This window comes from Mastigoproctus giganteus, chromosome 9 (assembly GCF_048544385.1).
Source record: "Mastigoproctus giganteus isolate SK-2022 chromosome 9, ASM4854438v1, whole genome shotgun sequence".
Lineage (NCBI taxonomy): Eukaryota > Metazoa > Arthropoda > Arachnida > Uropygi > Thelyphonidae > Mastigoproctus > Mastigoproctus giganteus.
In genome coordinates this window covers 213,791,607-213,808,947 of record NC_143583.1, presented here as the reverse complement: position 1 = coordinate 213,808,947, position 17,341 = coordinate 213,791,607, and the positions used below count along the sequence as shown (strand labels likewise).

General features: G+C 35.6%; 1 protein-coding gene across 1 annotated transcript in view; it reads left to right on the top strand.

Annotated features, from left to right (window-relative positions):
- Cc2d2a (Coiled-coil and C2 domain containing 2A) overlaps nt 1-17,341 on the top strand; it is a 422,612-nt gene that overhangs the window by 99,562 nt on the left and 305,709 nt on the right. Inside the window, exons 8-9 of the mRNA XM_090380928.1 lie at nt 9,601-9,784; nt 12,037-12,177. Coding sequence (XP_090237054.1) covers nt 9,601-9,784; nt 12,037-12,177 — 325 coding nt within the window. The remainder of the gene's footprint in view (nt 1-9,600; nt 9,785-12,036; nt 12,178-17,341) is intronic.

Genomic DNA, 17,341 nt, shown 5'->3' with positions numbered 1-17,341 from the left:
ACCCACCATGACTTATGAAAGTGAAACTTCCGTAAGTAATGGTGGGTAGTATACATTGGTTCATTATTTTACGTTTCAGACAAATTGGGATTTTGCTCCTTAGTATGTGACTATATTTCCTGAATGCTATCTACCCAAAATTTATTCTTCTCTTGACTTCCAGCCATTTATCATTATTACAGCTGATGACTTGTCCCAGATAAGCATATGACTCCACCTTTTCAATCACTGCTTCTTCAATCATTATATCCCTTTCTGTGGCATACTTGTTCATCATTACTTTTGTTTTAACCATATTCATCTTTAGTCCAAAATCTTTACTAACTCTGCATAACTGATTAGATTTTCCTCTAATTCTTTGGGATCGTGGCTTATGACAACAATGTCATCTTCAAATCGTAAATGGGTTAGGTACTCTCCATTCACATTGACTCCTTTTTACGAACAGTCTAATCTTCTTGCAGCTTCCTCAAGGGCAGCAGTAAACAACTTCGGAGATATTGTGTCTCCTTGTTGAACTCCTTTCTCAATTTTAAATTTACTACTGTCTTTGTCTAGTCTAATAAAGGAGGTAGCATTCTCATATATTTCCTTCAAAATCATAATATGTGGAGTAGCTATATCTTGTCTTTCCAGTGCCTTATGCTGTATATAGTCAAATGCATTTTCATAATCCACAAGTGCCAGGCATAATGGTGTTTTATATTCATTTGTTTCCTCCATTAGCTGTGATATTACGTGAAGGTGATCCATAGTTAAGAATCCTGTCCTAAAGCCAGTTTGTTCTTTCAGTTGATTCTCATCAAATATTCTTTCTAATCTGTTAGTAATAACCTTTGTGAACAACTTGTAGATGTGGGATAACAAGATAATTGGTCTATAATTTCGAAATTTATCTCCTTTCTTATGCAGCAAACTATGATTGCATTATTCCACTGCCACCCGGGCTAGTCAGGTGGGTAAAATGCCTGCCTGGCAACCCAAAGGTCGCGGGTTCGAATCCTGCCTCGGGCTTGGATCATAGTAAAATGCAAAACCTTGGGAGGTGCATTATGGCCACAGAAGCTGATGTGCCAACAACTAACAAAAAAAAAAAAAAAAACAAAACAAAAAAAAACTATTCTTCTCTTTAGGCATCACACCTTTTTTAATGCATTTTGTGAAGAGTCTTGCCAGTTTTTGTGCTATATCTCTTCCTCCCAATTTTAACAACCCTACAGTAACTTCATCTCCCCCGGGGCTTTCTGATTTCTCATTTTCTTCAACTCATGTTCTACCTGATCAGGAAGAATATCGGGTATGTCGTACGTGTTGCTAATTTTTCGATCCATCTTTCCCACTGTTGGTATTATTCCCTCGCTCCTTGTATAATTCTCTATAGTAGTCTTCTGCTATTTGAATTATGCCTTACCTGCTATTTATAAGTACACCGTCACTATTCTTCAGTTTCAGTATTATTTGTCTTTCTGTTTTACTGCTCATGGCTGCTGATTTAAGTCCTTTGTTTTCCCTTAATGCTTCTACTTTTCTTGTATTAAATCTTCTTATGTCCTCTCTGTCTCTCTTTCTATTCTGGCTTTGCATAACTCACTACTATATGTGCAATTTTCTCCTTGTCAGTGTTTATCTTGCTCTTCATTTGTCATCTTCGGTTCATCATGACAAGTATTTCTTGACTAATTTTTTCTTCTTTGGATTTCTTTTTTACCTATAGATTTCTTGGGCTTTATCACTTTCAGAAAGTTGTATTATTCCTCATCGATATCTTGGTCCTGAGCCGTTTGCAGAAGCTCAAACTTGTTCTTAAGTTCCAGTACATACTGCTTTTTGTCCTCTTCTGTTATCTCAAAGTCCTTCATATTATTTACTCGAGTCAGTTTTTTCCTTTCTTTTCCTACATCTATATCAAGTTTGCATCTTACCATTCTGTGATCACTTCCAATATTTACCTTGTTCAGGATGGTAAGATCATTCACAACATATCTTCTGTTACTGAGGATGAAGTCGATTTCATTAGTGGTTAATCCATTTGGGTTCTTCCATGTCCACTTTCTGTTCACCCTTTTCTTGAAAAAAGTGTTCATTACTGACAATCCTCGAGATTCCTCAAATTCCACAAGTCTCACCTCCTTCATTTCTTTCACTAATTCCAAAATTTTCTATAGTTCCCCCTTTCTGCACTGTTTTGTCTCTTTCCAACCTTAGCATTGAGGTCCCCCATAATGATAGTGTAGTGGGTTTTCTGCTCATCTAGAAAACTCAATTTCTGTGTACATTTCTTCAACCACTTCATCATCATGGCTCGATGTTGGTGCATAAATCATTATAACCTTTAGCTTGTACCTCTTAGAAATCCTGAGTAGTAGTCTTGACACCCTTGGTGATGTACTTTTAAAATCCAAAATGTTGTTTTTTATATCTTTATGGACCAGAAAGCCAACTCCACCTTTGCTCCTTTCACTGTTCCCATTGTTGTACAGCAGATTTCCACTTGATAAACTTATAAGTGATTCATTTCTTTTTCTGGTTTCAGCCAAACTGATGATATTCCAATTAACATTTTCTAATTCCTTTTCTAACTCTAATATCCTGTCTTCACTGATGAGCAATCTTACGTAGTAACAGGCCAAGTTCAGTTTCTGTGAATGGCAGCCTGGTCATACCCAGAGATTCTTAGCACCCTCCTCTTCCACTCTGATCTTCTCGCTGCTGTAAGAGGGGGAGTGAAAGCTGCTGGAGACTGAGGGCCATTTGTTTCATTGTGCTGGAGGGTTTGGTCTTTTCCTCTTCATGCTGACCAGGCGTCTTGAAGAGAATCACTCTGCACGTTCGTTGCCACTTAAGTGATGTTACAGGGCTTACCATCGAGAAGGTGTGCATGAGTGGATTTTAGGAAGGCAGGCCAACCGGACTTCTCCTAAATCTACTGAGATAGAAAGATATTGGATCGATCAGTGTTTTAGACTGAGTGTCTGATAACACACAGGATGCCTGTTCCCCTCTAAGCCCCACCTTTACACCTATATTATATAGTTATTTATTATGAGCACACATGTTTATTAGAAGAAAATTTATTGTGTGGTTAAGTACACATCTTTGAATTTTTTTAACAATCCTAAAACTTTAATAAGAGCACCGGCCAATTCAGAATCTCACAAAGCAATAATTATACCTGAGAAGTATTCCCGTTATGAGTACAGTACGACAAATTTTGAGCGTTTTCTTTTAGCAGATTCAGGAAGAGACCAGTCCGACTCGCACCACGTCCTGGTATTTGGTAAAGAATATCACTCAACGTGGAGTGAACATATATGGAGGAATTATTTATGGACGGCCCTTTTTGCTCTCTCCTCTTTTTTTCTCAAATTTTCATCATACTAGCTAGAAAAGATGGAGATATAGTTTTTTCTATATTGTTTTATTTGCTGCCGGATAAAAGAACAGAAACGTATATAAAATTATTTAACATGAAACACAAAATTTGGCCTCAAATGAATCCAGAGAGCATAAATGTGGATTACAAACTTGCACTCCATCAAGCTATTCGTGCAGTGTTTCCAAAGTAAACATTAACAGTTGCTTATTTCACTTGATTAAAAATCTTCGGAAACACTTAGCATCATGCCATCTTCTAGGAAGATAAGTACGGATATCGCATTTGCATTACATTCAAAAATTATCATGTCTATTGCATTTTTTCCTCAAGAAGATATTATTCATGCAATTACCAGCATAAAAAATTATTTACCAGATTTTAGAATGGTTTTACCAATACATATATGGGATGTCTCAGAAACAGTGGTACTAGAGCTGCACCAACATTTCCCTCTAATATTTGGTCCTTATACCAATGAAAATTAAGTGAAAGTGACAGAACAAAAAATTTTGCTGAAGCTTGCCATCGCAAACTACATTTAGCTTTTGGTAGTAGTGTTGCTCACCCTACTTTGTGGATTTTTATAGATAAATTAAGGAAAATTCAAATAACTTACAATATAGATTTCGAAAGAATTATTGCCAGCCATGAACATCCACAGAAACGAACATCTATGAAGAAGTTGACCACAGAATTTTAAATAAGGTCAATAACTATAACCAACAAAATATTATAGAATATCTTTGTGGTATATCCGACAGCTACAATATGGATTAAAAAAAGTAAAGGATTTGTATTTTTATAGTTGATTTTCCAGAATTGTTAAAAAAAATTCAAAGATGTATACTTAAATATGCAATAAATTCTCTTCTAATAAACGTGTATTATTCATAAATAACATATTGCACTAATATATTTGACTTAACAAATTTCCATTAATAAATTTATAATAACCTAAATGAAAACCTGTATGTAAGTAATTTTCTTTCGAAGTAATTTTTGTCGCTGAGTTGACCATTTCCAATGATGTCACCAGCTTGACCATTGCCAAGTTGTCGCATAGCTTGATTGAGAGCACTTATCTGGTGTACTTAGAAGTAACCTCCTGAGTCCACTAGATAATGTGGTGGTAACTGTTTGTATGGAGCTTGCAAGTTAGATGCTGATCCTTGATGTTCAGCAATTTGGGAATGTAACCGCAATTTACTGACCAAACGTGTTCCATTTTTGCATGCTTTAGAGAATATATGTCAACCTCATTAAAGGAGTAGTCTGGTTGGTGGATGTGAGAGCACATCAGGAGATCACACTGTAATTGCTTGTTTATGTGATTTCAAGGACCACAGGGTGATCTCTGTAGAGTGGATCTGCCAGTTGTGTATCTTTTTTCATCTGGGATTGGGGTGAAGAGGGGTTTTTTTTTTTATGAAAACCCCAAACACAAAAAGTATCAAAACCTACAGTACTTAATACCATGCATGGGTTGAAGGAGAAGTATGGGGGAGGGATGCTGGAAACTTTGCTCTAGAAACTAAACATGGGTTTCACCACTTCGAGCCTCCAATAAGCAAAATGGTGGTATTGCACCAGTTGATGAGAGCCATCTACCACCTAGTGTTGCTTCTATATTAGACTCTACTGTGGAAGAATTATATGTGTAGATCTGAAAGATTGGCTATGTGTAGCCAGCGAGCCTTCATTCTCCAGGTGTTCTCCTTTTGAGTCATTATAGTCACTGCATTAGAATAGTAATAGGATTCTCCATATGGTGCAAGGAAGTCACAGGCTTTTGCTGCATTGGCAAAAAAAACAAGTAGATAAGAAACACATTATATGCTTCCCTCCTCACACAGGTAAGTATCCAGTTGACTTTTGAATTTACTCAAGCTGTCAGCCTCAACTACCTTGTGAGGCAGTTTGTTCCGGCTATCAATGGCTCACTGGCTAAAAGAAAACTTCCTACAATCTAATCTGAACTTCAAGCACTATAATTTGAGTTTATGATCCTAGTTCTGGAATTCTTTAGAACAGTGAGAATCTCACCCCATCTTCATTCATTTTATTAATCCCTCTCAAAACCTGAACCTCGATCAGGGCGCCTCTGAGGTGCTTGGTTGCCAAGTTCTGTAGCCACATAATTGGAGTCTTCCCTCTTACGGCCCATCCTTCTACTGATCTCACCATTTGAGTTGCCCATCTTTGGACCTTTTCAAGAAGCTCAATGTCTTTTTTCAGATGAGGTCTCCCTGCTGGAACACAGTATTCCAAATGTGACCTTACAATTGCCTTATACAGTGGGATTATGATTTCCCATCTCTACAGGATAGCATTCGCTAAATCATCAATAGGACGCCAATAGGAGAATAGCAATCATCAGTAGGAGAATAGCAATCTGGGGATTTCTATTCTCCAAGTGTAAGACAATGAGAATAAAGATCTTGTATTGCTATTCCATTGCCATGGAATAGCCACGTTTGTCCCTCCTGTTCACCAGTGGAGTTGAGGACCTACTCCAGCTGGTCAAGATAAGGCAGAATATCGTGACTGCATTGATAGTAGATAAAAACCGGAGCAGTAAGCCATAGGGTCTCTGATTGTTAGCACAGGCTATATGGAATGAAGCAAGTTCCTTTATCTTCAGTAGCAGGTATATCTTTGCTATTAAGTTTTCTCCCCAGTGGTTAGTTAGATGATTTGAAATAATAAATGGATGACAAACCAGTTTATAAAATAAACTGATTTGGTAAAAGCAGCCGATCACACTGCTTTCTGTTAAAGGATGAAATGCTATTCCTGCCTGTATTTGAGTATTTCTATATCAGGGAGTTGCACAGAGTTCAGAATAAAAAACAATTTGGGAAGATGTTTGAGAGAGATTACCAGTTGATAAGGATCAGTTCCAGCCTTCTGCAAGGCATTGTTGAAAAGCTGAGATGGCAGTTGCCACATCCTTAGAAAAGCACTGGAAAATTCAACATGACATTGAACTAAGAGGTGCATGTTTCATGGTAAGCACTGCATAGTATTTATCATGAAATGTGGCTGAAAAAGTGGGTGAAAAGCTTATCGCTGGATAGCTAGAGAAGAGATTTATTAAACTGCTGAGTCTGATTTTATTAAACAAAAATGGAAGTAGTGGGATGTTGGCCAAAAATTGTGTCAGCTGCCACACTAGTGCTTTGTCTATGGAGGCAGGCCAGTACTATCAGATCAGTACTGATTTATACATGTTTATTCCTTTGCTTTACCCAAACTAATCTTGATAAATTTTGGTAGGAATAATCATGGTAAGCTCTGTCTGTAAATGATATTTGTTCATTCATGGACTTAACTAATCCAAAGTTATTAACAAAAAAAGAAAAAAAAAAAAAAAGTCAGAGCACCGAAAAACCTATGATTTTATTAGATGCAATCCCAACTGGACTGCATCTAGTAAAACCTCATTGATCAGTTTATTGCAGAAAAATTACCAATTCTCTTTATGTCTTAAGATGCAGAATGCTGTAAAATTCCTTTACAACAAATACTGTTTAAATAAAAATCTTTCAAATTATGGCTGACTTTCCTTACCACTAGTGCTTTGCCAGACTCATTAATACAAAGACATTTTGGTGCATTATAGTCATAGCAGCTTATGCACCACATAACAACAACAAAGAAGTATTTTTTTTCGGATGTATGCTTAAAATGAACTGGTTTTCTGGTTTAAAATAAAAGAAAAACCATTAGAAATGTACTGTATAGCACTGTATCATTCATAATTGTAAATATGGCTAAGGTTTAAAAAAAAAAAAATGGAAGATTTAAATGATGCAGAAAACAAATTTTGTGCTATATCCCTGTATCACATTTTGCACATTTCTGATGATTATGCTCTCCCTCCCTCCCTCCTCTTGCATATGCAAACCAGCACTGTTTCACACATACACACAAAAAGAGTAATGTTTTTTCTTTTACTATAAAATGATAAAATGAATGTTCAGAAAACATAATGAAAAAAGATGTAGGATCATAACAAAAGAAGCCTCATATTTTTTCATGATTTTTAGTCTTCTTGCTTTCGAAATATTCTCATAAGAGGTTAGAATTAGTATTAGCATTAACAGAGGCATATGATGCAAGAAAGCAAGCTTATATAGCATCAGCCAAAAAAAAAAAAAAAAAAAACTCCTGTTTCACCCATCCATTCACTCCAGACGTTTGTGTAGTTCAGCCTTGAATTTATTTAAGCTACCAACTTCCACGGCAACAGATAGAAGTTTGTTCCAGCAATCAACCACCTGCTGGCTAAAGGCAAATTTATGCCCCCTCAGGTGTGGAATCTGAGCAAGAAGAATCCCATCAGCATTGAGCTTGCTCAAACAATTCAGGGCCTTATACCCCTCAATCAGATCACCTCACAGGTGCCTAGTCTCCAGACACTGCCATTTGCTGAACTTAAGCCTTTTTTATTCCACTCGCTAATCTCGTTGCCCTTCTCTGTATTCATTCCAGCAGCTCTACATCTTTCCTAAAATTAAGCCTCCAGACCTGTATGCAGTACTCAAGGTGTGGCCTGACCATTGTCCTTACATTGTCATTGACCTGACCATTATGCAGGACAATAATCACCTCCTTATCCCTGCTAGCAAAATTCCTATATATCATTGACAAGACCCCATGAGCTACTCTTGCAGCCTGTCTGCACTGATCAGAAAACTTCATATCTGACTGCACAATAATCCCTTGGTCTTTTTCATTCTCCACTAACCTGAGTGTAGTACCGCACAGTTGGTAGGTTACTCTGGGGCTACTGATATGCAGCACTTTGCATTTGTCAATGTTAAACTTCAGTTGTCACACCTCTCAGCCCATCTGCTCAACTTTTCCAGATCCTGTTGCAGTAGTGCACCATCCTTACTCTCATTAACAATCCTACCAACCTTCGTATTGTCTGCAAACTTGGATATTTTGCCTGATATACTTTCATCGATATATACAGAAAACAACAGTGGCCCCAACACACTGACCCCTGGTTGACACCACTAATAATATTAGTTGAAGAGCAGTGTTCATTGGCACCTCCGTAGCCAGGTGGGCAGAAGCAGCAGTGTGTAGCATACGCTTCTTGATTAGACCGGGGTTCGAGCCCGTGACCACTAAATACGGAGGATGCGGAAAGGTCAGGGAATGGCCACCGCATATCCCCCAAGCAATATGGCCTTAGTTGCTAATGCTCCTAAAAAAAAAAAAAAACCAAACCAAACCAAGCAGTGTTCATTGATTATCACTCCGTCTTCTCCCACTCAACCATCCCTTTATGCACAGCAGCAACTTTCCCTTAATCCCATACTGCTCCAACTTATACAGTAGTTATCCATGTGCAACAGTTTCAAAAGCTTTCCTAAAATCCAAGTATATGATATCAAAATTATTTTTTGCATCTAGTTCCTTTGTGACCACATCATAGTTTCCAGTCAAATTGGTCAGACAAGATTTCCCCTTAACAAACCCATGCTGTGTCTGAACTATAATTGCAGTCTTGTCTGGATGATCCTGCACTGCTTCTTTAACCAGTGACTCCATTATTTTCCCCGGAACAGAAGTTAAACTAATAAGTCTGTAATTACTGCTGTCACCTTTCGATCCCCTTTTGTGAATTGGGAATATATTTTCATATCTCCAGTCTGTGGGGCCATTCACTTAGTCATCAGGAAAAGTATCAACTATTGTAGAAAAATGTATTTATGTATATACTTTTGTTTTTGAATTTAATTTGTGTTGTCTGTACCTACACATTTAGGTACTGAAAACTTAATGTATTAATATTGGAAAAGTAAAAACTAGTATCTACTGTGCTGTTTTTCTGATTGTGGTTATTTCTTTAAATAAAATATACTTTGAAAATGATAATCATTGAACAAAATTTTTTTCTTTTGTAGTATGTAATGTCATTTTATTTATTATTGATATAAAATAAATTAACTGTAAATTATTATTTCTGTATATTAGAAAAATGTGGCAGAATTTATTTTTGACAAATGATTATTTTGAAATAGTTTCAGTCCACAAAATAATTTGTACATTTTGAGAAATTTTTTGTAAGGGAATTTCATTGTAATGCCATGAACAAATGTATGCCAAATAATAATAGTAATAAATTAAACTTGCCTTTATCATGAAATCAATCAATGATATTAATAAAATGCATTTAAAAAACTGCAATTTTTTTTGCTTTGTTTCAGAGCATTGATTCTAGAAATGTCACTACTGAAATGGCTTATGACTTTTTCACCAGACCTTGGAAAGAAGATTCAGATTCTGATGAAACTGCATCCCCTATTATACAGTCTCCTGTTGCTGAAATTCCCCAGATTTTGGTTGAAGCTGATAATAGTGGTGATGACCAAGTAGAAGTTGATAATCAAGGTATGCAGATTTAATTTTCTTTCATTATTATGATTTATATATATATTTTTTCCTAATTACATTTTAGAATACGGAACTAACATTGCAGCATTTACCCTCCTATTGTGTTCGCATTTTGGTTACTTATTGTGTTCAGGTCAATATATTATCTGAGCATCTATGGATGTCATTTTATTGGTGTTAAATTAATATGGCAGTAATGTGTTTACTAAATAATAAGAGAAATAAAAATATATGTAGCATTTATTGACCAAAAGTTTGTTTATGAACGGTAGTATTGGATAAACAATTGTTACGTACATCTGAAAAACATAGTAGTTATATCATACATTTAGTTTTTTACGGTCTTGGCAGTAGTAATATACATGAGATTTACATACGTATTTTGAACAGTTACAACATAGTATATTGATTTTGTTGTCCTTTGAAGAGGTACAAAAATTACATCTTTTATGCTTATTTGTGGTTGGCTGTTCCCTTGCTTTGGCAGTGCTGGTTGTGCCCTTCTAACCATTTCAGCAGCAGGAATACTTCAAGGAAGGTGTTTTCTTTCTTACAGTGAGGGAGCGATCAAAGAATTACCCAGTTCTTCAAGAAATAGTCAATATTTTGTAAGTTTGCCAGCATTCCAGGTTGGATTTACTTTGCACCACAGAACATAGTATTGTAAGCAGAAATGTCCATGATATTATAAAAGATAGACATTGGCCATCTTTTAGTTTGTCGTCTGCATGTATATATTATAACCGACTTGTCTAAAGTATCTACAGCACCTTTGGTTTTATTGTAATTTAAAATCATAAACAGCTTTTTATAATCTTTAGAACACACACCGGAATCATGGTGGAAGGTACTCATTAGTTTGAAGAAAGGACTTTCTTCCTGTTGCAGACCAATTTATTTGGCAGTTCAGGCTTGTTTTTTCGAATAGTGCCAAGCATGGTGATATTTATCTTCAATAGCATCTGCCCCAGTTCGTAAGATGTAAAACACTTATCACACATTACGTTTTGCCCTTTTAGACCATAAGATCATAGCACAAAACTGTTACCTTGGCCTTTTTCTGGAGGTTCACCCTTTTTTTTTTCTTTTTTTCCAAGGTATACTTGCATGTTATATGCATAAGCATTTACAGAATCGCATAAAGTCAATCTTGATTCCATATTTGGCTGACTTTTTGGCTATATACTGCCTAAATGGGCAATGGCCTCTAAAAGGTACCAGTTGCTCATCTACTGTTACATTTTCATTAGCATTATAGACTGTAGGTAGAATTGCAACCCATTCATCCCTCAAGTCCCATGTGGCAGCTAATTTATCAGTCTGGCGCCGTTGTGATCGATTTCCTTTATTGTCAAAGTGAATTATTTGCAAATTTACATGTAATTGTTGTAGAGACATCGTTGTCCTGAATATAGGGCAGCCTACATTTCCATCCCATCAGCTGGAGGTTGCCTCCCCATGAGATTTATACACCCAGCTAAAAGCAGTAAGCCATTAAAATTAACTAATTATAATCAACTAATAATAAGTTGCTGACATAAATGTTACCAGTGAGGTGTTCATTCAGAAAGTTTTTTATTTTGATTGCTAAGGGATTTGAGATATTTTCTTTACATTTTATTTGTGGACAATTAAATAAAATTAAATGATTTTTAGTTTTCCATTTATTTAATGAAACCTAAAAATCATTTTTTTAAAATAATTTATTTAAAAAAATAATTTTATTTTTTGTTAATATCAATCTTAGAATTTGTACCAAATTTTACACCATTATTATTATCTGATCTTCAGTTAAGGTGATGGATCAGTGGTGATCTATGTTGATAAATTGAAAAGAAAATGTCCTTGGGTTTTCTGAAAACATAATGCTGATCATCATTGCTTTGATTTGTGTGTTCGTGGTTTCCCCCCCCCCTTCCACTTCAGACAGCTTCACATGTAAAGGAAAGCCACATTAGGATCACAGACTATTTGATAGACAGTCTTAAGAATATTTGTATCAATAGCACATGACACTTAAATCTAGTTTGATTTTACTTCCTTTCTAGTCAAAATATCAACTTTATGAATGGTCTGTGTTCCTTCCAAATTATCCTTCTTTGAATGCAATTTTAATAATTGCCTTGGGCATATCGTGTCTCATATGATAAAAGTACAAATGATATATTAATTTTATCTCTAATGAAACTTGTCCATTCTGAATTGCTATTTGAGATAAAGGTAAAACAGTTCAATGTTTTTTTTTTTAGATGGACTTCATCTGTTAGACCAAGAGTATTTTGTTGGTGACCAGTGGTATGTGACCCAGTTTTCTAAAGCTGCATACAAATCATTTCAAGAGAGATTAAAAACAGAAGAACATATATATTTCACTCCACTTTCTAATCCTGGTAAGATGATACTGTAATTAATTGGATAGTAACTGCTTCTTTGCATTCTGTGTTCCTGTCTTGTTTATTAATTAATTATTTCAATGCAGGCATTGAAATAACTGCTGCTCCTTTACTAATGATATTACAAATTCTTAGAAGTCTGCATTGAAATTGGATGTTAATTTAAGTGTTATTTTTTGTTATAATAGGTTTAAAAAATTAATTAGTGTACTGGTTTATTTTACATTATTGGCTGGATTTTCCAGAACTTGTTTACAACTTAAAGTGAATTTATTTTGTTATAGTCTATAATGCCTTTTGGTTATACACTGTGCAATCATTTTGGGCTTTTAAAATATAATATAGTGCTGTAAACTAGAGAGTTTACTAATCCCCTTTATTATCCCCTAAGATTCCATAAAGAATTATGGCCCAGATCGTAGATATAGCTTAGCTTAATTTTTCAGCACTCGCCTCATAGTTGCCAAAGCCTTTTAACCAATGATGGTTATCCCTTAGGGATTAAGAAACATCTGATTTTTAATTAATTTAAGCTAAACTATATCTACGATCTAGTCATTACATCACAGCACATAAGGACTCCTTAAAATAGCATCAGAATTATGGACCCTAATTGAAAAGAATGATTACATGTCATCTCCCTAAAACATGTCTACAGTATATTTATAAAATTGATCATACCATACTTATGTTACTTGTTTCTAATGATATCTTAACTGTTGGCTTGCATGGCTTGCATACTCTTCCCTCTGGTTAATTATTGCTAGTATGCATATTCCATTAGAAGAAATTTAGGCCTTGTAGTAAAATTCTCTACCCTATAATGTGTCTTCTAGTTTTATTGTGTTGAGTAGCTAATTTCTTCTCCTGTGACAGAAGAGTAGAAGCTTATTCTAATAGTCTTTTGATTTCTCAATCAGCATTGGAGTACATTGAAGTTTTGTTCTTTTCTGTACTCTCTCTTTCTTTTGTATGTCGGTAACCTTCCATTGCCGGGAAATTTTATCCTTAGCTTTTGTTAATGGTTTTCTGTATTCTGCCTTTAATTTTGGCAGACCTTGCTCTGTATAAGCAACCACAGTTAATCAGCTGTCCACTGTAGTTCCTTAAATGTGGATCACTAGGTCATTCCCCAATGGATAGCAGAACTCATTTGACTTAGACCCTTCTATAACCTGGTCCAGTCTTGTTACATTCTCATTTGCCAAAGCCTTTTAACCAATCATGGTTATCCCTTAGTGATTAAGAAACATCTGATTTTTAATTAATTTAAATGCATCTAAAATTCAGCAAGCAGCACACTATGTTAAAACTTCATATATAACTAAAGGAAAACCATTTTTAGTCATTGTGACAGGACTAGAAACTTAAATAGAGAAACCCACATGTTCAGAGCAAGCAAAAAAAAAAAAAAAAAAAATGCAGTGGCAATATTACGCCTAAATTAGCTGAGACCTCATCATCTCAGAACTTCTAAAAAGTTATTTTTGAATGTATTTGAGGAAGAAATAGCAAAAAAACAAACAAACTAGGAAGCACAAGGAGTAACATACATTTAGAGAGTCAGCATCAGAGAGAATGGAACTGGAATAGGTTACCTACATGAGTGGTAGAGACTGACAGGTTGGGGAAATTCAGAGGTCCACTTTTAGTTATCTACTGGAGGAGGGAAATGCATAGGTTGTCCTTTTCTCTTATTATTATTTATTTTATTTTTAATTTATTTTTTTTGGCTGGTGCACCATAAGCCTTAGGCTTCTTTCTACCATATGGTCATTATTAATACTAATACTAACTGTCCTACTGACAAACCTTGATCCTCATATTTGATGCATCCCCCTCCGCCCTTTCCAGTGTTATAAATGCCAAAGTTTTGCCAGTTCACAAATACTGTGTAGAGGAACACCTATATCTGTGAAATGCAGACAAAAATTTAAAATTTTTTTTTTTTTTTTTTAAATATAACGACTCTTCAATCAATGTTACTGTGCAGTCCTACATACAAAAACAATCAGAAATCAGATAATTAAAACAATGTGCTGTGTTAGATTGAAATAAGAAAAAGCAATTCAGAAGTATAAAATGGAAACAAATACAATGCTGAGAAGCAAGAAGGATGATACAGTCACTGTCCAAAAATAAAATAACCTATGTATAAACAGCCACAAATTTTAATTTGGTATTAACAAAAATAGAACATTTCATTCCATCATGTGAGTCTTCTCTCTACAGGTCAAATCTCTGGTTAATTTTTTGCCCAATCACTTCTAGTACTGAAGCAGTACTACCAAGCAAGCCTTATTGTCCCCCCCCCCCCCTCCACAAGCCATAGTAATAAAGTATCAATCTGAGGAGACTCACCTCACTAAACAAATAGGAAAGTGAGGTCAGCAACAGAAGGTTATTCTTGAAACATTTTCCATTCATGTAATGGACATTGTGAAGTCCTTCTTTACAAAAAAAGACAAACGCACATAAGAGTACAGTAGCATTAGCAAAGGCACATTATGCAAGAAAGCAAGCTTATATAGCATCAGCAAAAGGGGAAAAAAAAAAACCCTTTCTCATTTCCCCCATCACTCACTCCAAATGTCTGTCATCATTTTCAATTCAATATATTTAAGCTTTCAACTTCTATAATGACAGATTGAAGTTTGTTTCAGCTGGCTAAAAGCAAACTTCCACACATCTATCCTACAACTATCTTTCCACAGTTTGAATTTATGCCCCCTTAGGTTTGTAATCTGAGCAAGTGGAAGAATCCCATCAGAATTCAGTAACATACGGTTGGAGAGTCAGCATCAGCCCATTCAAGGCTTTATACACCTCAATCAGATCACCTCGCAGGTGCCTAGTCTCCAGCCGCTAAAATTTGCAGAACTTAAGCCACTCTTGGTAAGATGACCCCTTTTTTCCCCTCACCAATCATGTTGTTGCCCTTCTCTGTACATGCTCAAGCCAATCTGCATCCTTTCTAAAATGAGGCCTCCAGACCTGTACACATTACTCGAGATGTGGTCTGACCATTGCCTTATACAAAGGGATAATCACCTCCTTTTTTCCCTGCTAGCAAAATTCCTGTATATTATTGACACAACCCCATGACCTGCTCTGGCAGCCTCTCTGCATTGCTCAGAAAACTTCATATCTGACTGCACAATTACTCCCAGATCTTTTTCATTTTTTTTTACCATTCTAAGTGTAGTACCACACAGTTAGTACGTTCCTCTGGGGTTACTTCTACCTATATGCAGTACTTTGCATTTGTCAATGTTAAAATACACTTTCCACTTCTCAGCCCATCTGCCCAAGATCCTGCTGTAGTAGCACACTGCCATTAGTGTCATTAACAACCCTGCCAACCTTTGTATCATCTGTAAACTTTGACACTAAGCCTGATATACCTTCATCAATATCATTGATAAGTATACAAAACAACAGTCGGCCGAACACTGAACCCTGTGGAACTCCACTAATAACATTAGTCCACGAAGAGCAGCATCCATTGATTACTACCTTCTGTCTTCTCCCCCTCAATCACCCTTTAATCCATTGTAGCAACTTACCCTTAATACCATTCTGCTCAATTTGTACAGTAGTCTTCCATGCACAACAGTGTCAAAAACTTTCCTGAAATCCAAGTATATTATATCAAAATTATTTTTTGCATCCAGTTCCTTTGTAACCACATTATAGTATCCAATCAGATTTGTCAGACAAGACTTTCCCTTAACAAACCCATGCTGTGTCTGAATTATTGCTGCAGTCTTGTATAGATGATCCTGCAATGCATCTTTAACCAGTGACTCCATTATTTTACCTGGAACAGAAGATAAACTAACTGGTCTGTAATTACTCATGTCACCCGTCGATCCCCCCTTTTTGAATTGGGGATACATTTACACATCTCCCATCCATGGGGACTTCCCCTGAGTACAAGAATGCTCTCATAATTATGGCTAGGGGTTTGCTTAGTTCCTTCGCTACCTCCTTTAATATAACTGGATAGATCCAATCCACCCCAGGAGCCTTTCTTATGTTTAACTTCAACAATTTCTCCTCCACTTTGCTCTCGGTTATTACAAAATCATTAAGAACCCTGTTACAGTTTGATAAACTTTTGGCATTTTCCTCCCTTAATAACTCCTCTTGTGTGACTGTATTGCAAAATACTCATTGTTTGTTAGCTATCTGAGCAGGATCATCAACAGTGGAACCATCGAAATCAAGTGGACTAATCTGATTCTTCCTCTTCCTTTTAGAGTTTATATAAGTAAAGAAGTCATTGCTGTTTTTGTTAGCATCCTTTGCCAAAGATTTCTGGTAATCTGCCTTTGCCTGCCTAATCTTATTTGTGATTTTATTACCAACTAGCTTATATCTGCCCTAGGATTCTGTGTTGCCTGATAATTTATATGTATCCAGTGCATTTTTCTTTTCTGCCACAAGTTCATTAGTTTATTTGGCAACTATTTAGGCCTAAATCTTGAACAGTATTTCTTAATCGGCATGAAAAGCCTAGTAGTTTCCCACGATTAATTCCTTGAAATCTTCCCACTTAGAATTTTCTATTTAAATTTAGAATTTTCTCACTTAGAATTTTCTATTTAAATTCTGTACAGAATTTAAAAACTGTCTGAGGCCACTGTAGTCACCTTTACGGAAGCAAAAACCCTTCCCTTTACCCCCGATGGTAATTATAGCTTTAAGTAAATCCCAGATCAGTACACGTGATCACTGCCATCTTGTGATTCCTTTATCTGCAAATTCTTAATACTCGAATAATCACTGCTGATAACCAGATCAAGAGTATTACCCTCTCTGGTTGCCTCTCAAACATGCTGCTGCAGAAAACAATAACCCATATAATAACCCATGGGGGAGCAGCCATTTTAGTTAAAAATAACATTCTAGTCTGACAGATTTTATTGAAGCAGTTGCAATAAGGGTATATATACCAGAAAAATTTACACATCAAACCATGCCACAAATTTAAACAGATATGCCAACCGTTTAAAACTGATTTAATAGTAAATTAAAATAAAATGATACAAAAGACTAAAATAATATTTGCAAAAATTTACAAAAATTTGATTATTTACAAAAAACTAGTTTACAACAAAAATAAAATAAGTAAATAAGTTAAAATGCATTAAAATAT